This window comes from Cetorhinus maximus, chromosome 19, assembly GCF_964194155.1.
Source record: "Cetorhinus maximus chromosome 19, sCetMax3.hap1.1, whole genome shotgun sequence".
Lineage (NCBI taxonomy): Eukaryota > Metazoa > Chordata > Chondrichthyes > Lamniformes > Cetorhinidae > Cetorhinus > Cetorhinus maximus.
The window spans coordinates 82,309,881-82,336,835 of NC_135897.1; the positions used below are offsets into that span (position 1 = coordinate 82,309,881).

General features: G+C 43.6%; 1 protein-coding gene across 2 annotated transcripts in view; it reads left to right on the forward strand.

Annotated features, from left to right (window-relative positions):
• hps3 (HPS3 biogenesis of lysosomal organelles complex 2 subunit 1) overlaps positions 1-26,955 on the forward strand; it is a 48,050-nt gene that overhangs the window by 9,861 nt on the left and 11,234 nt on the right. For both annotated transcript variants that reach the window (XM_078564251.1, XM_078564252.1), the window contains exons 6-13: positions 534-615; positions 2,589-2,740; positions 3,468-3,576; positions 3,656-3,837; positions 11,014-11,191; positions 12,617-12,847; positions 18,370-18,546; positions 20,564-20,764. In XM_078564251.1, coding sequence (XP_078420377.1) covers positions 534-615; positions 2,589-2,740; positions 3,468-3,576; positions 3,656-3,837; positions 11,014-11,191; positions 12,617-12,847; positions 18,370-18,546; positions 20,564-20,764 — 1,312 coding nt within the window. The remainder of the gene's footprint in view (positions 1-533; positions 616-2,588; positions 2,741-3,467; positions 3,577-3,655; positions 3,838-11,013; positions 11,192-12,616; positions 12,848-18,369; positions 18,547-20,563; positions 20,765-26,955) is intronic.

The following is a 26,955-nucleotide window of genomic DNA, read 5'->3' on the forward strand; positions in this document are numbered from 1 at the left end:
TTTGTATGAATGCTGGTGTTGTTGGCTCCTACAAGAAGCCAGAGGCATGCCATTCGGGGTGGTAACTTTGGTTGATGGCCCAGTGGACCAGTCCCTCTAAACTGGGGTCCGCAGTTCAAAAAATAAGGGCCTCCAATATAAGACTGAGATGAGGAGGAATTTCTTCTCTTAGAGGGCTGTTAGCCTTTGGAATGCTCTTCCACAGCAAGCAGCAAAGGCTGGGTCACTGAATATGTTCAATTCTGAGTTGTGCAGGTTTTTTGATCTGCAAGGAAGTTGAGGGTTATGGAGGGAAGTGGAGTTAAGGCCACAGTCAGATCAGCCATGATCTTATTGAATGGCGGAACAGGTTTGAGGGGCCAAATGGCCTCCTCCTGCTCCTATTTCTTATGATCTCATAATCTTATGATTAAACTGTTTGGATTCCACTATCAGTGAAGAGGCATGTTGAGCATTTAGTAAACTCACAGATCTTTACATTCAGCTCCATTAGTTCCTGGTTATAATCCTCGTTGTCTCACCCACTACGACAGGAATAACTTGCTGTGTTACACAGTCAGGTGCAGTGCGGTAGCTGCTCGAGATAAGGATCCAGAGATGGACACCAACAACAAGGTATTGTTTTTTTTCACTCATGAATGTGATCATTCATGCTACACAGCAATTTTTTAAAAATAATTAAAATATGTAATGCTTTATCACAGTATAGTGACAACCATTTTGCCTGCGCAAATGTAGTAACCATTCTGTGTTGCTGGTAAAACAACAAGTTCAATGATGAAGTTCTTCTGAACTATTAAGACACATGGGAACACCAGCACCTGGAAGTTCCCCTTTGAGCCACTCACCATCCTGACTTGGAGCTATATCACCATTCTTTCACTGTCGCTGGGTAAAAATCCTGGAACTCCCTTCCTAACAGCACTGTAGATGTATCTACACGACATGGACTGCAGTGGTTCAAGAAGGTGGCTCACCACCACCTTCTTGAGGGCAATTAGGGATGGACAATAAATGCTGGCCTCGACAGCGACACCCACATCCTGCAAATGAATTTAAAAAAGGGATGATTGTGGCAAGAAATGGGAGAATTACCAACTCTTTTTGAATAATGCCATTGAGTCTTCAGCATCTGGTAGAAGAGACAAACAGAGCCTCAGAAACACAGAATTGTTACAGCACAGAAGGAGGCCATTCGGCCTGTCATGTCTACTGCCGGCTTTCCATAGGGGTAATTTACCTAGTGCCACTGCCTGGCTTTCTCCCCATAGCCCTGCATGTTCTTCTTTTCTAGATAACAATCCAATTCCCTTTCGAAAGCCTCAATTGACCCTGCTTCCATCACACTCTCACGCAGTGCATTCCAGATCCTAACCACTCACTGCGTGAAAACGTTATCCCTCATATTGTCGTTGTTTCTTTTGCCAGTTGGACATGGACTGCAGCGATTCAAGAAGGCAGCTCACCACCACCACCTCAAGGGCAATTAGGAATGGACAATAAATGCTGGCCTAGCCAGCGATGCCCACATCACAAGAATGAATTTTAAAAATTACCTTAAATCATCTTGTTTTCGATCCTTCCACCAATGGAAACCATTTCTACCCTACCACTCGGTCCAGATCCTTTGCGATTTTAAATACCTCTGTCAAATCCTCTCCCAACCTTCTCTTCAAGAAAAATAGTTCCAACCCCTCCAACCTATCGATGTAACTGAAGCTCCTCACCTCTGGGACCATTCTCATGAATCTTTTCTGCAATCTCTCTAATGCCTTGATATCTTCCCTAAAGTGTGATGCCCGAAACTGGATGCAATACTTCAGTGGAGGCTAGACCATGTTCAATGCACGTTTAACATAACCTCCTTGCTTTTATACTCTATGCCCCTATTAATAAAGCCTAGGATGCTGTATGCTTTATTAACTGTTTTCTCAACCTTTCTTGCCACTTTAAATGGTTTATGCACATATACACCCTGGTCCCTCTGCCCCTACACTGCCTTTAGAATTGTATCTTTTATATTGTCTCTCCACGTTCTACCTATCAAAATGAGTCACTTCACACTTCTCTGCATTAAATTTCATCTGCAACTTGAACGCCCATCCCACCAACCTGTCTGTCCTTTTCAAGTTCTACACTATCCTCCTTAAAGTTCACAATACCTGCATGTTTTGTATCCTCTCCAATTTTTGAAATTGTGCCCTGTGCACCAAGGCCTAGGTGATTAATATAAATATCAAGTAGAGCAGATTAACAGTTCGTCTGAAATGTAGAACCTTGGACAATGCAGCATTTCCTCAGTGCTGTGCTGACGTGTCAGCTTAGTTATCTGCTGGTCCCCAGAGTGGGGTGGGGGTGATGGTGGTGGAGAGACTTGAACCATGACCATTTGGCTCATAAGTGGCAATATCACCAATTGAGCTTAGATGACATAATAGCATTGATAATTCATAGACAAATACAATCTAGCTCATATCAAAAGATGTGTGGTGATGGGGAGAAAGTACCTTTGAGCAGTAAATCTCATGTATTTGCTTGCTGAGTCTCTTGCATAATTGTTTTTCTTGTCGGTATTTCTCTTTGGGTAGGCCTGTCCACCGTTTTTCATGCCAGTAAGTGCCTTGCGTATGCAGCTCTTTATCGGACTAAGAGCGGTGTGTCATTCCAGAAACCACTTGATTCTGCTGGCTAAAACAGAATGCCGTGTCCCAGATAGACAAACCGAGCCAAAGAAAGGATCGTGAGTACAAAGCTTTTCCACCTTGCCGTTCCATATCACTTTAATGTAAGAGCATCCCCTGGAGAACTCGTTCTGAAGGGCAGCATGCAAATTGGAGACAAAAAAAACTCAACATTTACTGATGATCAGGTCCATAATTAGACTCTCATTCCATTCCCGGTCAACCTTTATTGCTATCGTCATAATATTTAAGATTTAAGATCAACATTTGAAGTTCCCACTACAGTTGAACCCACTTGTGATCATTCAAATATAAGGCTCTAATTTCTAGTTGCAAAATCAATTTGTGCACAATGTTGAAGTTCTCCATTTGTGCTGGATTCCATTAAATGTACTGCAGGGCTGGTTAATTCTGCTGGATACCTGCTTATATCTTAGCATTAATGATTTTAATATCTGTTGATTTTACATTTTTTTTGTAATAATATGATTCAGCCCTAGACTGCAGTTCTGAATAAGATACAGCTCAGCACCAATGGACAATTGAACTTGGCTCTGTGGGACTGCAATAAAGGGGGGAATTGACTATAATCACCACAGTTATAGTGAATGTTTTGTTTATTAGCCAGATCCTTCATTATACGTTGATTCTACTGTGTAAAGTTGGTCTTAAATTGAGTTAATGCTTTGCTCCAATTGCAAAACCATTACCATTTAACTCCAGGTTCATCTGATTCGGGGATGGTATTAAATCATTGGTAAATTTTCTTCTATTTTTTTTTTGTAGGCCTCAAAAGTTCAAGGCTACTAATAAAATGCCATCAGTTACGAGTGAACCGGGGTGGAATTTATATTGCCTTCAGATGGTTCCAACAGTCCTGTTGTGCAGGGAGATGGTGAGTAGTTTGCATGCCATCGTCTTTGACATGATAATTGGCTGCTGCACTGAGCTTCAACTTTTGAACTCTGTTGCAGGTTGACTATAGCAAGAGGTACAAGGCCTGCAGTCCACAGAGTTATGTTCACCTGCTGAGTGAAGCCCACCTGATGTTGGAAGCAGCTCTCCTGGACCCTGATCTGTGCAACCAGACTGACAGTGAAGAATTAGTGCCTGCTTTCAAAGAGAATTGCGCCCAGCTGGGGGACTGTTACAGCCAGTATGTGCTATTTATCTTCCTGGAAAACATTATTTCCAATGCGATGTATTGATTTAACATCACAGGGATCAAGGGTTGCCAATTGTTTTCTAGATGCTTGATCATGTGGTGTCTGAGCACATGATATTTGTAAGCGCTATTATGTTAACCTTGTATAGATTTGATCCACATCTAGGGTATGGTGTACAATTCTGGGCCCTGCACCTTAGGATTTATTGACCATAGAAGGAGCGCCGAGCAAGTTCACCAGAATATTACCGGGCTCCGAGTGTTAGATCAGGGCTTCCCAAACTGTGGGTCACAACCCCCAGTGGGGCTGAGATTTTGAGGTCACGAGCTCTGAGGCAGCAATGGCGACGAGACCCCTTTAAATCCTCTCATTTTTTTTTCTATTGTTGGAAATGGCCTAATGGGCGGGTCCCTGATGCCTGAGTACTGCTGCAAAAAAAAAGCCTGTAAAAGGGTGTTTGTTTTTATTTTTTTTTAAAAACCCTGCAGCTTAAACAGTTCTCACAATGCTGAGCTTCTTTCCCCACCTCCACTGCTGAGGAGCTAAAGTACCCCCTCTCCCCACAGGAAATAAAGCCCCCCACCCACTTAAAAGCTAAACCATACCCCCAGCCCCAGAGCAGCTGAAGCTAACCCCACCCCTGAGATCACACGAAGCCTGAGGCATTAAAATAGAGTCACACTGGAAAAAGTTGAGGAAGCATTGCATTAGATTATAAGGAGGCATTCATAAGCTAGGTTTGCATTCCCTAGAATATAGAAGGTGATTTGACTGAGTGTTTTAGGATATTGAAAGAAATTGAAATTGTTTTCCACTGGCGGGGAATTCTAGGACAAGGGGATATAACCTTAAAATCAGAGCCAGGCTGTTCAGGAGCGAAGTTAGGAAACATTTGCATGAAAAAGCTGGTAGAAGTGTGGAATTCTCCCACAAAAAATAATATTCGATGCCAGCTCAAATAATTTTAAACCTGAGACCAGTAGGTTTTTGCTGGCCGAGGGCATTAACGGATATGGAGTCAATGCTGCTGGGTGGAGTTAGGCTACATTTGAGCCGTGACCTTTATTCAGTGGTGCAATATGATCGAGGAGCTGAATGGACTTTTCCTGTTCCTGTTCCCCTGGTAGTTGAATGTCTTTGTTCTTGGTTTTGAGCCTTTTTAGATCAGCTGTTAAAACCCAGGCCTGCAGGTGAGCCTGGGGAGAGACCAGTTTCAAACTGGGGCACTGGTGAAAGGTCACAGACCTGAAACGTTAGCTCTGATTCTCCCTCCACAGTTACTGTCAGACTTGCCGAGTATTTCCAGAATTTTCACTGGTACTCTGCAAAGGCCCACTATCCTACTGGCTGCACTGATTGGGAGATTTGTGTCCCATTCCGAGAGACTCCCAGACAACCCCTGGAGGTTTGGCAACCCTAGAGAAATTCTGAAAGCAATTTGGGGGGCCTAAGATTTCAATTTAGTAATTTTACCTGTGCACTGGCTACTGGGAAAATCCTGCTTCCTTAAGCAGAGAGAAAGAGAAACTCCAGAAGCGAGATTGTGACCTGGGAGAGCTTAATTTCATGTGTGGATCTCCTGTTGTACTTGCAAGTGTGAGAGATCAGTCCCTTATTTGTGCTACTTATATATGGACATAAGAAATAGGAGCAGGAGTAGGCCATCCAACCCTGTCATTCAGTGTATCATGGATGATTTTCAACTTGCACTACAACCTGCCATCCTAACCCCCAAATCCCCTGATTCCCTTAGTGTCCAAAAATCTCTTAATATCAGTCGTGAATCTACTTAAAGACTGAGCATCCACTCAGGTAGAAAATGAGGTAGAAAATTCTAAAGATTCACAGCCCTCTGATTAAAGGCATTTCTCCTCATTTCAGTCCTAAATGATCAACGCCCTATGCAGAGTCCATGACCCCGAGTTCTAGACTGCATAGCCAGGGGAAACAAAATCTAACTTGTCAAGCTTTCTAAGAATTTTACAAATTTCAATGAGATTGCTTCTCATTCCTCTAAACTCCGGAGAATATAGGACCTTTCTACTCAATCTCTCTTCATAGGACAGTCTTCTCATCCCAGGAATCAATCTGGTGAAACTTTAAGTAAATGAATTGATCCCTGCACATTTGAAGTAAATAAATATGATCTGGTAGCCATAATGGAGACGTGGCTGCAGGACAACAAGGATTGAGGGGTACATGACATTCAGGAAAAGTAGGAAGATAGGTAGAGGTGGAGAGTTGGCACTATTAATCAAAGATGGCATTGGTGCAATAGTTAGAGATGACCTTGGTTCAGGAGATCAGGATGTAGAATCGTTTTGGGTGGACATGAGGAATAGGGGAAAAAAGTCATTAGTGGGAGTGGTCTACAGGCCCCCTGAGAGTAGCCACAGTGCAGGGCAAAGTATTCAAGAAGAAATATTGGGTGCTTGAGATAAAGGGATGACAATAATCATGGGTGATTCTAATCTACATATAAACTGGAAAAATCAGATTGGCCGTAGTAGCCTGGATGAAGAGTTCTTGGAATGCTTTCGAGAGAGTTTCTTAGAGCAGCATGTTCTGGAGCCAACCAGAGAGCAGGTTATATTAGACTTGGTATTGTGTAATGTGGCAGGATTAATTAATGACCTCAGAGTAAAAGCACCCCTCGTAGCGACCACAATATGATTCAATTTTACATCTAGTTTGAAAGAGAGAAGCGTTGGTCTAAGACTAGTATTTTAAATTTAAATGAGGGCAATTATGTGGGCAGCAAAGATAAGCTAGCTGAAGTTAACTGGGATACTAGGCTATCCTAGAGAAGCAGTGGTAGATATTTAAGGGGATATTTCAGAATATTCGGAATAAATATAGTTCTACTATAAAAAATTCTAAGGGGAGGACCCACCATCTGGGTTAGCTAAAAAGTTAAGGAAAGCATCAAATTTCAGGAAAAAGCAATATAACTGCACAAAGATGAATGGCAGGACAGATGATTTGTCAGAAATATAAAGAATGGCAGAGAATGACTAAAAGATTAATCATGAGTAAGAAATTAGAGTGTGAGGGGAAGCTGGCTGGAAATGTAAAAATGGATAGCAAGAGTTTCTACAGGTATTTAAAAAGGGAAAGAGTGAGTAAAGTGAGTATTGGTCCTCTAGAGAGTGACAGTGGGGAGTTAATAGATAATAAGGAAATGGCAGATGAAATGAACAAATTATTTTGCTTCTGTGTTCACTATAGAGGATACAAAAAATATTCCAATAATAGCTGTAACTCAGAGGTGGAAGGGAGAAAGGAACTTGGTGAAATTGCAGTCACTAGGGAAGTGATATTGTGCAAACAGATGGACCTGCGGGCTGATAAGTCTCTGGATCCTGATGGACTTAATCCTAGTATCTTAAAAGAGGTGGCTAAGGAGGTAGTAGATGAGCTGTTGTTAATTCTCCAAAAAGGTTCCATCAGGCTGGAAAGTAGCAAATATAAACCACCCTATTCGCGAAGGGAGGAGGGCAGAAAACGGGAAACTATAGGCCAGTTAGCTTGCTGTCTATCATGAGGAAGTTGTTAGAATCAATTATTAAGGACGTTATAGCTAGGTACTATAACTCAAGGTAATCAGGAAGAATCAGCATGTTTTGTCATAGGGAAATAATGTTTAACCAATTTATTGGAGTTTTTTGAAGGAGTAACATGTGCTGTGGTTAAGGGAGCCTGTAGACATGCTGTACTTGGATTTCCAGAACTTGCTGCACCTCCAACCAAGCTGTTCCAGTACAGCTGCAACACTGGCATCTTCCTAGCAATGTAGAAAATTGCCCAGGTATGTCCCGCACACACAAAGCAGAACAAATTCAACCTGGCCAATTACCGCCCCATCAGTCTACTCTCCATCAACAGTAAAGTGATGGAAGGGGTCACCAACAGTGCTATCATGCAGCATTTGTTTAGCAATAACCTGCTCACTGAAGCTCAGTTTGGGTTCTGCCAGGGCCAGCTCCTGACCTCATTACAGCCTTAGTTAAAACATGGGCAAAAGAGCTGAACTCCAGCGGTGAGGTGAGAGTGACTGGCCTTGACATCAAGGCAGCATTTGACCATGTGTGGCATCAAGGAGCTCTAGCAAAACTGGTTTCAATGGGAATCGGGGAAAACTCTCCGCTGGTTGGAGTCATATCTAGCACAAGGGAAGATGATTGTGATGTTGGAGGTCAATCATTTCAGCTCCAGGACATTACTGCAGGAGTTCCTCAGGGTAGTGTCCTAGGCCCAGTGATCTTCAGCTGCTTCAATGACCTTCCTTCCATCGTAAGGTCAGAAGTGGGGATGTTCGCTGATGATTGCACAATGTTCACCATTCGTTACTCCTCAGATACTGAAGCAGTCCATGTCCAAATGCAGCAAGACCTGGACAATATACAGGCTTGGGCTGACAAGTGGCAAGTAACATTCGTGCCACACAAGTGCCAGGCAATGACCATCTCCAACAAGAGAGAATCTAACCATCACCCTTTGACATTAAATGGCATTACCATTGCTGAATCCCCCACTATCAACATACTGGGGGTTACCATTGACCTGTAACTGAACTGGACTAGCCATATAAATACTGTGGCTACAAAAGCAGGTCAGAGGCTAGGAATCCTGTAATGTGTAACTCACCTCCTGACTTCCCAAAGCCTGTCCACCATCTACAAGGCACAAGTCAGGAGTGTGACGGAATACTCCCCACTTACCTGGATAAGTGCAGCTCCAACAACACTCAAGAAGCTTGATAGCATCCAGGACAAAGCAGCCCGCTTGATTGATATCCCGCCCATAAACGTTGACTCCCTCAACCACCGACGCACAGTGGCAGCAGTGTGTACCAGCTATAAGGTGCACTGCAGGAACTCACCAAACCTCCTAAGATAGCACCTTTCAAACCCATGACCACTACCATCTAGAAGGACAAGGGCAGCAGACACATGGGAGCACCACCACCTGGAAGTTCTCCTCCAAGCCACTCACCATCCTGACTTGGAAATATATTACCATTCCTTCACTGTTGCTGGGTCAAAATCCTGGAACTCTCCCGATCAGAACTATGGGTATACCTACACCACATGGACTGCAGTGGTTCAGGAAGGCAGCTCACCACCACCTTCTCGAGGACCATTAGGGATGGACAATAAATGCTGGTCTAGCCAGTGATGCCCACATCCCATGAATGAATTTTTAAAAAAATTTGATAATGTACCACATCAAAGGCTATTGCAGAAAATAAAAGCTCACGGTGTAGGGGGTAATTTAATAGCGTGGATAGAAGATTGGCTGGCTGGCAGAAGACAGAGTATGCATAAATGGGTCTTTTTCTAATTGGTGGGATGTGACGAGAGGAGTCTCGTAGGGGTCTGTGCTGGGGCCTCAACCTTTTACAATTTACATCAATGACTTAGATGAGGGGAGTGAAGACATGGTAGCTAAATTTGCAGATGACACAAAGATAAGTAGGAAAGTATGTTGTGGAGAGGACATAAGGAGGTTGCCGACGGATTTAGATAGGTTGAGTGAGTGGAAAAAGATCTGGCAAATGGAGTATAATTTGGGAAAATGTGAAGTTGTTCACTTTGGCAGGAAGAATAAAAAAGCAGAGTATTACTTAAATAGAAAACAACTGCAGATTCCAAGGTGCAGATAGATCGAGATGTTCTAGCACATGAGTCACTAAAAGCTAGTATGCAGGTACAGCAAGTAATTAAGAAGGCTAATGGAAAGCTGTCCTTTATTATGAAAGGAATTGAACATAAAAGTAAGGGTGTTATGCTTCAGTTATACAGGGCATTCGTGAGAGTACACCTCATAACTGTGCAGTTTTGGTCTCCTTATTTAAGGAAGGATGTAAATCCATTGGAGGCAGTTCAGAGGAGGTTTTCGAGATTGATACCTGGAATGAGCGGGTTGTTTTATGAGGAAAGGTTGGACAGACTGGGCTTGTTTCCACTGGAGTTTAGAAGAGTGAGATGTGACTTGATTGAGGTATATAAGATCCTGAACGGCCTTGACAAGGTGGATGTGGAAAGGATGTTTCCTCTTGTGGGTGGGTTCAGAACTAGGGGACACTTTAAAATTAGGGGTCGCCCTTTTGGAACAGAGATGAGGAGAATTTTTTCTGAGGGTTGTGTGACTTTGGAATTCCCTGCCTCAGAAGGTGGTGGAGGCAGGATCATTGAATATTTTTAAGGCAGAGGTAGATAGATTCTTGTTAGGCAAGGGAGGGGGTAGATGTGGAATTCGAAACACAGTCAGATCAGCCATGATCTTATTGAATGGCAGAGGAGGCTTGAGGGGTCGAATGGCCTGCTGCTGCTCCTATTTCTTTTGTTCTTATGTTCATTGTACAACCTCCACGGCAAATGCATCCTTCCTTTGGTAAAGGGGCCAAATCTGTACATAGCATTCCAGGTATATTCTCACCAAAGCCCCATATAATTGCAGCAAGACTTCCTTCCTTTTATACTCCAATTCATTTGCAATAAAGGCTAACACACCATTTACTTTCTTAATTGCTTGCCATGCCTGCGTACGGCCCTTGTGTGATTTGTGTACAAGGACACCCAGATCCCACTGAATACCAAGATTTACTAGTCCCTCACTTTTTAATATTTAACCTGCTTTTCTCTTCCTCCTACCAAAGTGGATGATCCCTCATCTGCCCACATATAATCCATCTGTCTTTTTTTCCCCTGATATGCCTTTCCATTAACAAATTATTTACTTGATACTGCAACAAGGAAAGTGGGTCAGTTTTTCCACACTAAGATCATGACTTAATTTAAGGAAAAATTTGCAGCGCCAGACATGAAGAGTAGGACTAACTGGAGCTTTTCCAAAAAGCCAACACAGGGATGATGGGTCAAATGCTCTCTTTTCTGTGTTGTATGATTCTATGACTGCCGCTTTGATTTTCCCCAAGGGTCCCATGGAATTTCTCTCAAGCTGTATCACTGCTCACATTTCAAACAGTATTCCCTGGCACCATCTGCTTTGAGAGTCAGTAGGTTAGTTGAACTCCGCTCCACGGTTTTCCATTGACTGGTAGTAAGTCCGAACGAGAACTAAATTAAGGCATTGCGCAATCGCAGGTTTGTAATCTGTGCTAAAGGTTGTTTGAACTGATGGTGGACTTATTTTGGCAATAGGTTTGAGATGGATGATTTTCACCTCGCTCTCCCCTATTATAAGATGTCAGGCTTGTCACTGAATGACCTAATCAGCAGAAGGCTTTTATGGGAAAATGAACACCAGAAGTTTGGAAAAGGATTTATGTACTACTTGAAGCATTCTATCTATGAGGACATTGAAGAGCCACTGAATGAAGTAAGCAATTTTAAGTATAACCTTGGATGCAACCTAACACAATCCAGAGTATTCTGTAATAAAAACAGTAAGTTGACTGACAGCACCTGTGAAGAGAGAAATAGAGTTAACGTCTTTGACCTGAAACATCAACTCTGTTTCTCTCTCCACGGATGCTGCCAGACTTGCTGAGTACTGTAATTCCGACATTTTTATTTCAGATTTCCAGCATCCGTAGTTGCTTTTATGCCAGAGCATTCCATGCTGTGCTGCCTAACATTGCTTGGCTGGTTCAACTAGACTAGGATTTAACTGTCAACCAATTGACTCTGTAAATTAAATAATTCAGATGATTTAGCTAATGGGCAGAATTGTTGAATGCTAAATTTAGAAACAAAAAGTAGACGCCCATGAGGAAACCAGTTGACCCATCCACCCAGAAAGAGGTTGGGATTCTGTCTCTTCTCACAACCCTGCCCCACATTCCAAGCTTCGAAACAAATGGTTTCAGAATTTTTCCATGGTACTGTGTTCAGAATCCATTGTAGATGTCAATCTCCCTTTGCATAAAGAACCTTCCAACATCGTTTATCTCTTCTTAGTTTGAACTTGTGTCCCGTCGTTCTGCTGTCACAGTTTAGAATGAGGTGGTGTTTAGGATTTGCCTGTTCTTTGGCAGTTACAAATTTACAAACCTCTGACCTCCCATCTTAATCTCCACCTCACCCGCCAATTTCCCGTTCAAAACAAAAAGCCCAAGTTTCCCCTATATCTTTCTCACTGTTCAATACTCTGACTCTTGGGAGTAGCCTCTTGCGCTTTTCCTGCATTTCTTCCTTGGAAATGCTTATTTTGCATCTTGGGGATAAGAATTGGACAATGTGCTCTTATTTGACCAGAGGACTATACAGTTTTAGTATAACCTATACACCTTGTACTTAATCACACCCAAGTCCCATTCGCCCATCACTCCTGTGCTCGCTGACCAACATTGGCTCTGGCAACTCCTCGATTTTAAAATTCTCATCCTTGTGTTCAATTCCTTTCAAGTTTTCACCCCTCCCTATCTCTCTAACCTGTTTCAGCTGCCCAACCCTCTGGGATATCTCTAATGCTCTGAAGAAGAGCCATACAAATTCAAAACGTCAACTCTGTTTCTCTCTTCACAGATACTGCCAGACCTGCTGATTTATTTCCAGCATTTTCTGTTTTTATTTCATATTTCCAGCATCTACAGTATTTTGCTTTTATCCCATATAAATGCAAGTTGTTGCTTTATGTTGTTCAATATTTTGTTTACTCTAATTAATTTAAAGGTTTAGAGTAAGAGTTGACTTTGAGTAACCCAGTGAAGTTTGGAGCTGACAGTGGTTGGATGGGATATTCTTTTAATCAATTGCTTTTATTTGCTTTCTGAAAGTACAGTAATACTTTTATATCCCATAGGAAACGGCGAACCAGGTGTTACATGTATTCAAGCTGGCCGAACCAACTCAAATTCCTCATGCCTTGTGCAGCCCGTGTATGAGAAATGTGTGCCTAAGGACTGCATGGGACCATTTGGAGAGGTTGTCTGCAATCAGCCCGTCGCCCCTGGTGATGCTGACCAAAGCAACAGTGGCACTGAGACTCGAAGACCTGCAAAAGTACCAGATGGCCATGGAGCGATACACAGAGGTGGAGTTGATGTAGATGAACCTTGCAGAGGTGGAGTTGATGTAGATGAACCTTGCAGAGGTGGAGTTGATGTAGATGAACCTTGCAGAGGTGGAGTTGATGTAGATGAACCTTGCAGGGGTGGAGTTGATGTAGATGAACCTTGCAGAGGTGGAGTTGATGTAGATGAACCTTGCAGAGGTGGAGTTGATGTAGATGAACCTTGCAGAGGTGGAGTTGATGTAGATGAACCTTGCAGAGGTGGAGTTGATGTAGATGAACCTTGCAGAGGTGGAGTTGATGTAGATGAACCTTGCAGAGGTGGAGTTGATGTAGATGAACCTTGCAGAGGTGGAGTTGATGTAGATGAATGAATTTCTGCGATGTCCACTTGAAAGCTCCTGCCCACAAGCCTTCCGAGACCCAAGCTTGGCATCATGTGAACATGGGCCAACTGGCTTATTGGTTGGCGCAGCACAGTTTTGGTCCAAAAGGAGCTAACTTCACAGCAAACGCTAAGTGAAAATTGTAGTGGGAATTGCGCATCAGTGTTATTGTGCAATGGAGTTTTGAGCTGAAAATCTCAATATCCTGGTTTGACATTGTCTAACACATTTGAACAGTTGTTTTTGAGTGCAAAGCCTGGCAAAATTTGGCCCAAAATTTGCATCAATTCCCGCTCGGCTATAAGGATAGTTGGGGGCATGGATTAACAATGTCACGCTGGTATGTTAGCCGGTGCTTCACTGGTCTTCACTGGAGATTCAGGTTAAAGTGCATTATTGGAGCAAAATGGAAGAAGCATTACTCTTCAGTTGGCCCAAGTTGTGCCTGAGCTGAGTGCTTGTGTAAGTGGTGGTAAAACTGGAAAACAGTTCCATTCCTTAGCACTGTTATCGTTTCCCCTTGTTACTTACATAGAATTTATAGTACGGAAACAAGCCATTCGGCCCAACTGGTCTATGCTGGTGATTATTATGTTCCATACGAGTCTCCTTCCACCCTAAATCAAGGATAAATGGTCAGTAAAAAGGCAACTTCTAAACACTTGTAGCTGTACCTTCCAATATTTAATGATGACGTGAATCTCTCAAAATTAATGTAAGTGATAAGCGAGGAATCTTCCCCTACCCCACCACCCTCGGAGTGTTTTCCTTTGCTGTGGGCAAGCATGCTGCACTTCCTAACTTGTTGGCCATCTTGTCAGGGATGTCCCATATTTGTAGCTTAATTTATCTGAGGAGCCAGGCAAAGCACAGGACCTGACCGAAGATGAGGGAGAAGGATAGATGGGTACAGTAACAAGTGATTTGGTGATGCACAGATTCTGTTTCAAATGCCTGTGAATTGCAGGAGGAACATGGGATTTGTTAGACAAAGGAAGACCAAGTCCATTTAATTTGCCTTCTACCATTCTGGCCACCTTAAAATCATAAGTAACAGGAGCAAAGCATTCAGCCCATCAAGCCTGGATTGCACGATCATGGCTGATCCAATTATGACATTAAACCCACTTTCCTGCCTGTCCCCCATAACCCTTGACTCCCTTGTCAATCAAAAATCTATCTAACTCAGCCTTGAATATATTAATTGACCCCAGCCTCCACTGGGGAAGAGAATTCCAAAGATTAACAACCCTCTAAGATAAGAAATTGCTCCCCATCTCTATCTTAAATGGAAGACCCTTATCTTTAAACGGCGCACCCTTGTTCTAGACTCCCCCACAAGGGAAACATCCTGTCAAGCCCCCTCAGAATCTTAGATGTTTCAATAGCATTAAAAACACCAGTGAGTATAGGACCAATCTGCTCAACCTCTCCTCATAAGACATCCTAGGAATCAGCCTAGTGAATCTTCTCTAAACTGCTTCTAAAGCAAGTATATCCATAAGACCAAGGTGCAGAAATTAGGCCATTCGGCCCATCGAGTCTGCTCCGCCATTCAGTCACGGCTAATAAGTTTCTCAACCCCATTCTCCCGCCTTCTCCCCGTAACCTTTGATCCCCTTACCAATCAAGAACCTATCTATCTCGGTCTTAAATACACTCAATGACCTGGCCTCCACAGTCTTCTGTGGCAATGAATTCCATAGATTCACCACTCTCTGGCTAAAGAAGTTTCTCCTCATCTCTGATCTAAAAGGTCTTCCCTGACTCTGAGGCTGTGCCCTCGGGTCCTAGTCTCTCCTACTAATGGAAACATCTTCCCCATGTCCACGCTATCCAGGCCTTTCAGTATTCTGTAAGTTTCAATCAGATCCTCCCTCATCCTTCTAAACTCCATCGAGTATAGACCCAGAGACCTCAAACGTTCCTCCTTCATCAGCCTTTCATTCCTGGGATCGTTCTCGTGAACCTCCTCTGGACCCTCTCCAGGGCCAGCACATCTTCCCTGAGATACGGGGCCCAAAATTGCTCACAATATTCTAAATGTGGTCTGACCAGAGCCTTATAAAGCCTCAGCAGCACATCCCTGCTTTTATATTCTAGTCCTCTTGAAATAAATGCCAACATTGCATTTGCCTTCCTAACTACCTACTCAACCTGCAAGTTAACCTTAAGAGAATCCTGGACTAGGACTCCCAAGTCCCTTTGCACTCCAGATTTCTGAATTCTCTCCCCATTTAGAAAATAGTCCATGCCTCTATTCTCCCTACCAAAGTGCATGACCTCACACTTCCCCACGTTGTATTCCATCTGCCACTTCTTTGCCCATTCTCCTAACCTGTCCAAATCCTTCTGCAGCCTCCCCGCCTCCTCAATACTACCTGTCCCTCCACCTATCTTTGTATCGTCTGCAAACTTAGCCAGGATGCCCTCAGTTCCTTCATCTAGATCATTAATGTATAAAGTGAAAAGTTGTGGTCCCAACACTGACCCCCAGCCCTCCTTAAGTCACAGGATACAACAATAATGGAGTTGCTGACTAATAAAAGCAATTAACCACTCATCAGTGAGTCCGCGACAGACCCGGACATGAAGTGAGGAAAGCTGCCAGTCGGGGTGAACTTTGAGAACCATTGGCCCAAACTCACCTGTTCCTCCCCATGGGGCGGAATTTTATGGCCCCTCCCGCCGGCGAGATTTTCCAGTCCCACCAAGTTCAGCTTCAGTGGATTTTTGAATGGCTTGTTGCATTTTCCTGCCCTGTTACAACAGGGCTGTAAAATTCCACCCCATTCATTTCTCAAATTACCTGTGTCTCCTGATTCTTTTCAGAAGGTAAAATTTGATCTAATTTGCATTTTAATGAATCTCTACTATCTTGTTCCACTGCCTCCTTTTAAAGAGCTTGTTCTGCTCTCTCACTAAAATCATTTTGCCACGGATTTGTCTTGAATTTACTCCTGTTCCCGTGCCCACATTTCCCTCCCCCCAAACTCCCCAATGTTCAATTGCAGGAGGAGGAAAACTTAAGCTGCAAAAGAATGAGCGACTAGCCAATGGGGATTGACTGCAACATAGTGGGGCTATAAGGAGGAGGGAGTGCGCATAAGCCTTTCATTTTTCAAGCTGTAAAAAAGCTCAGAGGATTTAATATATGTTGTTAAATGCCAATTTTTAAATCGACACTGGCACCCCACAAGATAATTACTAATGACGTGAGGTATTTATTAAATCCCTCCTCTTCAACTTCTAATCATTCTTTTCCATCACTTCACTTTTCCCTTCCTTTGCTCTTTTTCCTCCTTTTCTTCTGTCTCTCACCTCCCCCCCCACTGCACTCTATCCTCTTTTCCCTCCTCCCTTTCTATATTCCTCCTTCCACTCTTTTTATTCATTTGCCTTATATTTGTCTTTTTTCCCCCCCTATGTCCTATCCACCTCTCTCTCTCGCCCCCTCTCTCTCTCCCTCTCTCCTCTTGTTAAAGCATAGAGATTTGCATTTAGTCGTTTGGTACTACAAAACTTGAATATTGCTGAAAAAAGCGACATGCTGTTGAAGCTTTTTGTCTTGCGCTTATCAGGACAGCTGTGCAAGATAAACCAACTGTAAAGGGAACAACAATTAATACTGCATCAGAAGAGTGTTCTCGTGCAGTATAAATTGTTGTTCCGTTTACAATTGGTATTCTTGCAAATTCGGTCCTGATGAGTGCAAGATGAGATGCTTTGACAGCATGTCTCATTTTTCAACGTTTATTTGGTACCTCTCAGGATGTCCCCAAAGCTTCACAAACAATTAAAAAAATACTCTTGAAGTTTAATCACTGTTGTAATGTAGGATACGTGGCAGCCAATTTGCACGCCCAGCAATGTGATAATTATGTTTGCGTTTTGATGTGTGTCGAGGGATAAATATTGGCCAAGCCACCGGGCTAACACCCCTGATTTCCTTAATAGCACCAAGGGATCTTTTCTATCCACCTGAAAGAGCAGACAGAGCTTCGGTTTAATGGGGAGAATTTGGGTTGGGTGGGAGTAGGGGCTGATCACCACTGATCATTGGTTGCACGCTGCCATTTTACGTGGGCGGGCCAATTAAGGCCCGTCCAGCGTGACGTGATGCGCACCCCGAAGTGCAGAGGGCTCCCTGTGCGTGTTGGGGGAGTAGGCTGAGTCGGGTCCTGTGCATGTGCGCGAAAGAGCGCAGAAATCTCCCTGAGGCAAAGAGCTGCCTCAGGGAGATCAGTTCGATTTTTAAAAAATTTTAATGAAGACAAAAAAAAATCTTAAGACGTGTCCCCTCATGTGATAGTGTCATGTGAGCTGGGACATGTCAATGAATTTTATTTTAAAATTTTATTAAACTTTAAAAACCTTCATGAAACCTCATCCCGTCCGTGGCTGAGGCTCCATGATAAATGCGAAGGCCGCCTGGGCTCTTCACCTGCCCCCCCGCCAACCTTAAGGTTAGACAAGCAGCTCAGTTAAGTATTTTAATTGGTATTTAAATGGCCTTAATAGGCCTTTGACAGTTCGGCGGGCGCGCAGCCAACACCGGTGTGCACCCGCCGAACTGAATATCTGAATGGAGCGCGGTGGCGTCGGGACGCACGCCCGATGTCACCGCACGTCATTTTACGTGTAGGTGAGCGGGGCCTCCCCACTCGCCGACCCGAAGATTCTGCCCAATGTCTTGTCCAAAATTCAGCACCTCCGACAGTGTGGAACTCTTTCAGTACTGCGCTGAAGTGTTAGTCTAGATTTTCATGCTCAAATACCCCACAAACTTTGACTCAAAGTCAAAACGGCAACCAGCTGAGTCTCTGCTTTTTTTTCCTACATTCAGGATTTTAGAATCAAAGGTTGGCATCCCCTTATCTCTAGTTCTTGATTTGTCTTCTAATCTTCTTGCCCTTCATGATGTCCTCTACCATGGACATTAACGCTTCACCTAGAATTCAAAAGTTTAAAAATAAGAAGGGAAAATTATCTGGAACTTGAATTAAAGTATTTTTTCTGGCGCAACTCGATAAATGGGCCTTGGCTAATTAGCAGCGAGTTACATTAGTAAACACCTCTGAGATGGTCTAGTCATTGAAACATCTGGTCCGGTGATAACTGCAATCCATTAATTTGCCTGCTTTGTTCTTTTGACAGACGAGGTTGGTTTGTGGTTTTGTGGCGGAACCGAACCTCTTGCGACATCATGGCTTTGTGGCAACGGAACTATCTTGTGAGCTGAAGAGGACTCAGCCGGGCCTCCTGGTGGCTGTCTTTGTAGCTTTGCTGGAAAGTAACAAAATTCAACTCAAAGAGGCTGAATTGTTCTTTAAGGTTGGTTTGCAGTGCTTTTTAGATCTTCTTTGTGGAAGTCCATTTTAGAATCATCTTACACCAGTGACAAGTCTTCCCATTGGAGGAGAGCAAAATGCTGTGTTATTGAGTCACAGAATCTTAGAACAATAGAGCACAGAAGGAGACCATTCGGCCTGTCGTGTCTGTGTCGGCCTTTTTGGTAGAGCTAACCAAATAGTCCCACTTCTCTGCTCTTTCTCCAAAGCCCTGCAAATTTTCCTTTTTCAGACATGTATCCAGTTCCCTTTTGAAAGTTACGATAGGATCTGCTTCCACCACCCTTTCTTAGGCAGTGCACACTAGATCATAACTTTCAGCCTCCACCATCTCCCCCCTACCCAGCACTTTTGCCAATTACCTTATATCTGTGTTCTCTAATTATCAACCCTACTACCAATGGAAACCATTTCTAATGATTTATACTTCATCACTTTGTATAGCTCGAATAAACTTTCCCTCTACTCTTAAGGAGAACAATCCCAGCTTCTCCAGTCTCCCCACATAACTCAAAGCCCCTCATCCCTGGTACCATTGTAGTAAATCTCCTCTGTAACCTGTCCAAGACCTTGACATCCTAAAGTGTGGTGTCCGGAATTTGGCACAATACTCCAGCTGAGGTCTGATCAATGATTTATGAAGATTTAACATAACTTTCTTGTTTTTTTTTTTCTTGCTTTGACTTCAGATCCTAAAATTCAGAATTTATATTAACCTTGAACTTTAAGGCTACGATCAAACCTTTGTACGTAGCTTGTCACTGCAACTGTGCTTGTTTATGAACCTCAGTCTGACTAAGTATTCAAAGGTTTGTCTGAAAGACCTGCGTTATGGACAGACCAGACTAAATGCTGTGCAACACCATTGATTTAGACAGTTGCAAATGTTCCACATTTGTCTGGTTGTAGATTCTTTTTATAATTCCGACCTAAAACTGAAAAATAAATTCCACAACCACTCAAACAGACTTCATCAAATCATTCCGAGCTTGATTTGGTCTTACATTCCTAAGATGATTAGCACTATGTTGTAACTCCACGCCCCATTCCACAGCAGGTCAACTCATATATTGATAAGTTGCAATCTCTTCCATCTTTTTGTCAAACCTGAGAAGTGGAACTTTGGTACATCAGCACTGCTTAGAAATTTCCATTCTGGAAAAATTATTGATTAGGCATGTTTTATTTAAAAGGTGTGCCATAGTCTTAGTTATTTGCTGTTTTGGTAACTCAATTCTCATAGTGAATGTAACTGTACACTGGCTGGGAATGTTATGTTTTAGATGGTGTAGTATGTAAATATATATGGAACCAGCAGAGGGAGGTAGTGCTCTTCATTTGTTAAACCCCTGGCTGGGATGAAGCTGAACATAATCGTATAGCACAGAAGGAGTCCAATTCATTCAGTCCATTGAAAAAGCTGACTCCCCCCCACTCTTTCCCTATACTCTGCAAATTTTTCCTTTTCACTTATTTATTCAGTTGAATGGAAATAAAAGCTGGGGCGCTAACTCGCTGTCACGCGTTTTACACCATCGTACAAAAGTCAAGATCAACCTCTTCATGTGAAAAACAGACTCCCGCTCCCAATTTTATTTCTCTCAATAAGTATCACAAAAAGCAATAACTGAAAATGCTAAAAAGATTAAAACAGGAGAGAACATCGCGGAGTTAGATAAGATAATGAATAGTACGCAAAAAGGTAAATTGCAGAACTATTTCAAATAATTCTGCCATCAGTCCTAAATTTGACTTTTACCAGGTCCCCTTTACTCTTTTTTTAATTTGAAATAATTCTGCAATGTACCTTTTTTTCTTACTATTCATTATCTTTTCTAACTCTTATGATGTCCTCTCCTGTTTTAATCTTTTCAACATTTTCAATTATTGCTTTTTTGCGACGCTTAACGTGAGAAATAAAACTGGGAGAGGGAGTCTGTGGAAGGGGGGGAATGGGGGAGGGAGCTGCCCACCTCATGGCTGATTCTTGTTGTTGGCAGGCGCTCTGTGCAAAAGGTGATGAAGCAAATGAAGAGGAGACTCCACAGCTTCTGGTTGATTTCTGGGAAGCCATGTTGATAGCCTGCACTCAGGAAGCGATGGTTCAGGTACTGCTCATGAAGCTGGTGTCGGTGTACGTCCAGAGAACAGCCCGAAAACAACAGCCTGATAAGCGACCACTCAAAACCGTCGAGGATCTGGTATGTCCCTGCTTCCCACTACTTCCGTACTTTAGAATCCTATTTTCTACATTACAACATTGGCTACGCTTCTAAAGTACTTAATTGGCTGTAAAATGCTTTGAGTAATCGTGAAAGGCACTGTATAAATGCAGGTGTTTTTAGTGCATCCATCATGGCATTGTTCAAGCTGTCAGAGAGTACAGGGTACTTTGGAACTACCATGCCACCTAATGGCTGTGGCCTGCAACTACAACACTGCTGTGATCTGTTTACATAGGAAAATTCAATTATAACTGATTGCATGGGCATTTTCAATTTTAAATACTGACATAAAGCGATCACAATAATTCAAAGTGAAATCTGTGGTTAACAAATGAGCAAAAAGCAACATTGTCATTGATCTGAAATGATGAACATTGGGATTAGAGACTAGCGGTAGTCCTGGGGGCAGGAAAAAAATAGTCATAAATCAGCCCTCATTCCCGATATAAATTCATATTTCCGCATTTAACAATGGATCAACCCGTGTAAAGTTGTCATGCTGTAATGTCACCCTCCTCCTAGTGCCTCCACTGGTGGGAAGATTTAATAACAGTGAACTACATTTGCACGGGTCATTTTCTTCATAAATGTAGGCTAGAAGATGGACAATTAGACGTGTTTCAAGTGAAGAGAGGAGTATGACTAGCATTTGTACTGTCGCCAAAACTATTCAATCTGTAAACAGAACAAATATTCAGAGAACTAGATGCATTTCCCGGGGTAAAATTGGAGGAGAGAACATAAACTTGTGATATGTTGACGAGGCAGTGCTACTTGTCGAATCAGAAGAGCCTTTACAAAATATCATCGATCGAGTAAAATCTAGAAGTTTAGAATATGGATTGAGTATGAACACCAAAAAGACACACACAATGACAGTTAGGAGGAATACATTAGAAGAAACTTGAGTGAGAATTGAAGTGGATGATGTCACACTGGAACAAATAGGTAAGTTTATCTATTCAGGACAAATTATAACAGAAGATGGCAGATGCAATGCCAGAATTAGAAGGATAGAGATAGCCAGAAGTAATTTTGTAGAGATGAAGGATGTATTAACAATGAGAAAACTCAAGGAAAAAAACACAAGATGCTACATTTGATCCACTTTCCCATCTGCCTCAGAAACCTGGACAGTGAGTAAAGATCCGTGGAAGACAATGAAGGCCTTTGGAACGCGGATGCTTAACTTTTGCTAAAAATTCCGTATAGAGACCATAAGACAAACAAAGAGGTGCTTGAAATTGCAAGAGTGAAAAAAACTGTCAAAAGTGACATCAAGAAGAGCAAATGTCAGTATTTCGGCTATTTGATTAGCGGTGAAAAGCTACAGAGATCTCTTGTGGAGGGCAGCAGAAAGTGGGGTTGACCTGGGCGTAGCTATATGACGGGCGTCACAGAGCAGTTGCAGACGAGCTGCGGTGCATGTGTGAGGATGGTGCAAGACAGACGAGTGGGACATACCATGACAGCAGATCTGAAAGGAGTAGCTACAAGCAACAGGAATTTGTGTGGGGAGGAAGTGTCAGAAGTGCATTCAGATCTGATTTTTAATATATTAAAACATAATCTATAATAGTCCTTAGTCTCAGCTTGGCTCAGTGGTAGCATTTTCACCTTGTGAAAGGTCTTTAAGCTCCCCCAGGACTTGAGCACACAATCCAGACGCACATTGTGCTGTGAAGCAGAGGGAGGTATGCGCTGTTGAAGGTGTCATGTTTTTACTGTATTGATGTTCAATTGAATCCTCAACTATCTGCATGTAAAAGGTCTGAGGTCATTTATGGAAGAACAATAAGAGCGGTCTCCTGGTGTCTGAGCCAACACTTATCCTGTAAACAATACAAACAATACTCTTCTAACCAAGATCTGACATTTGACTGAGAAATTTACATTACTGTAACAACCCCCCGTATGGAAACTGTAAAGCAAAATAAACAAATTTACCAAATGAGCCCAAAATGAAGAAATTGCCAACAAGATTTTTGTAGCTCTTACTTTATATCTTGAATCAGAATCATCATAAATTAAACATGGATGAACATGTGAATGATACTTCAAATAAAATAGTAAATTTCACTTTAAATAGTCGACGCAACAAAGATATGTCTTACACAGCCAAAACCATGCCACCTTTAGTATGTATGGTATTACAAAGCTACACAATTCCACAACATGCTGTTCTTTAATCATGCAGGGTAGGTCAGGAGCCCTATCTGACAACAGCTTTCACCTCCAAGTTTCACTGCTACAATTATCATCAGCAAGACACACCAAACCCTCTCTTCCTCGGGTCACGACAGTCCTGATGGTGTAGCTTTCCAGAATTCCTTTTCAGCTTAATAACCAATAACATCCTGGTTCACAGTTTGGCCACTTCTGGGGAAAATACTCAGCTCTTTAGTTTCTCTGAGCTATTTGTGAGTCTTTCCAAGTTTTAGACCTTTTTTAGCCAGCTCGCAGAGTGCCTCCAAGAGCTCCTGTCTCCTTTTCTGCCAAACAGAAAAGCTGACCTCTTCCTCAGATTGCTTTGCTTATTCCCCTCAAGAATTCTCAATGTTCCTCTTTCTATCCCTGTCTGCTTACTCTTTGTGTCTGGATCTGAGTCTTCAGCCTCCAGCTCCTCTGCTTGCAGTTCTCCTTTGTGTTTGCAGCTCCTCTTTATGTCTGGCCATACAACATACATATCTTAACTTCCTTCTTATTGATACAGCTTCCAGGTCGACGGTTGCCAGGCCCCATAGACCAGTGTTTCTTAATCTCCAAGAAAGCTACAATTGGTCTCTTTACAGTTGATGCAAACTCTTAAAAGTCATTTTCAAACATTATTAAAAATGACTACAGATTCCACAGATATTTTAAAGAAATTACATATTTTCCTTATTCTACTGCTTCCAGATCATTCCTTTTTTATACTGGAATGTAGGAAGGACTGGGTAACATAGTGGGTCAGGCACTGGCCTTTTAGCTCTGGGAACATGGGATTGAATACAATACAGGATGAAAGTTATCTCCTGAGTGCAATGTGAAATGAATTTTGCCAATGTTTTTCTGCAAATCTGGTCCTAATTCAGCACAATATCACTTGGGCCATAAATGAGCAGTGTGGATAGTCAAAAAATACCACCGGACTACAGCGGAGGGCTTTCTCCTGCAGTTCGGGGACAACTGTGCTGCGTCTGAGTGCTTGCTGCTGTCACTGGCCTCCACTGACATCCCTCGCCTTGAGTTTAAAATGTACACAAAATTGTAAATAAAGAAGGGGCAAAGGGGAGGTTTAGTTATTTAAAATAAATTGAAGGGTGGAATTGATTCTCTGTTCACTGGCTCACACTGTGACACTGCAGCTGGGGATTTCTGACTCGCTGCTCATGAGCTGATGATTGTGATCCATTCGTTTTAATACTTGAAGAATGTAGATGGGCAGGAGCTGAGACACAAACCTATAAGCTCGGTGTTTTCAAACTCTAATATGCTACCTGTGTTAACTGAATTAATATCTAATAATTCGGATGGAGTTCCATTTTGATTGTATCTTTGTGCATCAGAGAAAGTGGCCTCAGTATAGTGGGTCAAAATCCTGGAACTCCCTCCCTCACAGCGCTGTGGGTGTACCTACACCACGTGGACTGTAGCGGTTCAAGAAGGCAGCTCACCACCACCTTCTCGAGGGCAATTAGGGGTGGGCAATAAATGCTGGCCCAGCCAGTGAGACTCTCATCCCATAAATACATTTTTAAAAAAGTAAGTGACAAATTCCTGGCTTAAAGAGATAGACATAAGAAGTCGGAGTAGGAGTGAGACATTCGGCCCCTCGAGCCTGCTCCACCATTCAACTAGATCATGGTTGATCTTTGACTTTCAATCCTGTTTACCCACACCATGCCCATATCCCTTGTTGCCTTTAATATCTAGAAATCTATCTATCTCTGTCTTGAATATTATCAATGACTGAGCCTCCACAGCCCTTTGGGGTAGAGAATTCCAAAGATTCACCACCCTCTGAGTGAAGAAATTCCTCCTCATCTCAGTCCTAACTAGCTTGCCCTGTTATTGGGAGACTATGGGTGGTATCATCCCAGATGTGCACAAAGTACAGTAGTGGGCGGGAAAAAGGTCATTTAACTCGCCGACCGCAATGGTGGGTTTTCGCACCGTATCATCCCATTCACGGCGCATCCCACCTTATTAATAATGCATTCCCGGGAAACGCAGTGGATGGCTGGTGGAGCGGCCTCTGATTTGCCTGCCCGCCAGCCATCATCACAGACCTTCAGTAATCCGGGCGTCATATTTAAAGTGCGCCCCTACACAGAGCTGGCTCTCTCTAAGGGATCGGAAGCTGCTACAAAGTCATGGCTGCCAAAGGGAGGAAACATGCTGTCCCCAAATTTAGCGACCCCTCCCTTGTGCGCCTACTGGATGAAGTCGAGGCCCGCCGTGAAGTCCTGCACCCCGGCTCTGGGTGAAGACCAGCAAGCAAGGTGACCAATCCAGCATGAGTGGCAGTGGTGGTCAGTGCCAATGTGCTGCAAAAGAGGGCAGCCACCCAGTGCCAAAAGAGGATGAATGACCATCTCCATTCTGCCAGGGTAAGTCACTCTTCTTCATCACTCTCAACTCACACACTCACAAACCCATCAAACATCCACTGGGATCTCACTCACTGCCAGTTCAAGGAACATCACCATTCACTCCCTCACACAATCCTTCATCTGCCCTGTGGGTCATGTCCTCATCCCATCCATGGCACCACTCATCACCCACACATGCCAGGCATCCTTCTCATCTGGCCTGACAGGTGCCCTGCTTACACTCTCTCCATCTGTCTTCATGCAGGACAAGCTGGCACACAACAAAAGGGAGAGGTCGCAGACTGATGGAGGAATGCCCGGTGCCAAGGTCCTCACGGACTTTGAAAATAGAGTCATCCAGCTGGCCGGCGAAGATCTGGACCGTTCCTGTGCTGACGGTGAGGTTGGCAGTGCTTGGTCATGTCACAGTTGCTGGAGCTGCAAAGGGAAGCTCAGGAACATCAGGAAGGGATGTCTGCTGCACTCCTCAGATAGCAAGGCACAATGGAGGAGTCTGTCCGCCTTCAGTCTGAGGTGATAGCATCGGCATGCCAACGTACCGAGGTCAACACTGGTGGGATGGCGGCCGCCATGGAGACCTTGGTCCAGGACATCACTCCTGCACTGCTGTGCAGGCTGAACTTCGTTGCTGACACCATAGTTGGCCTCCAATAGTGTGTGCGCGAGAGGGGTGTGGGGCAGCTCGATCTCACTCCAGCTTCCCCTTCCCCTCAAGGAGTCAGACACTCATAAGGAGGGGGTTCAGCAGGTGCAAATTCCAGGGCAACCCACCCAGGTGACTCCGGAAGCGCCCGGCCCATCCGAATCCCCTCTTCGTGTGACTCCAGCTCCACAGGCCGAGGAGGGTGCCACAGCCACACAGCAGGACCCCAACAGCAGGCTGGGGCCCTCCAGAGGATGCTCACCAAGGTCATCACAGGGCATTGCAGTCAGCAGGCTGCCTCCACCTCCGCTGTGGATGTCGGGAGAGCTGCAAGACGTAGCGACAGAGTTAGGAAGTTAAGAAGATGTAACTCTTGTAGAGCCTGAGTACGGGTGTTAATCACTTGTACATACTGTTCACTATTGTAAATAAACTCCCAACAATCTCTCCTTGCCTTTTGCTTCTTGTTACAATGAGCAATGTTCGTGTCACTCAAATTTGAAACCATGGTTCCTGCACAAGATAAAGGCAGGTGTCTCAGTCCAGGATTGCTTCCCTGTGCAGTGTGTAACCTTCAGACCAAAGTGACGGTTCAGCTTCAAACGCAGCGGGAGGATTAGTGATGGTGCTTGTCATTGCTGCCAGAATGTTGGGAAGATGTCACAGGGTTCCGTCATTCTCTCTGTGCTTTCAGCACCTTTGAGCTGGGCCATGCCCCACCATCCTGTCAGCATCTGTGACCAGTGACACTGCCCCTGAAGGGGACAGGTGCTGAAGGCTGACAAAGGATCAGGTGCATTTAAAGTTTCACGGCTGCATCTCTATGATAGGGCCCTGTTCACAGAGCGCAAGTGAGCTGCCCTCAGCCAGACAGGAGTCCGACATTCACAGGGGCAATGTGAAGATCTATGGAGTGATCTCACTGCATG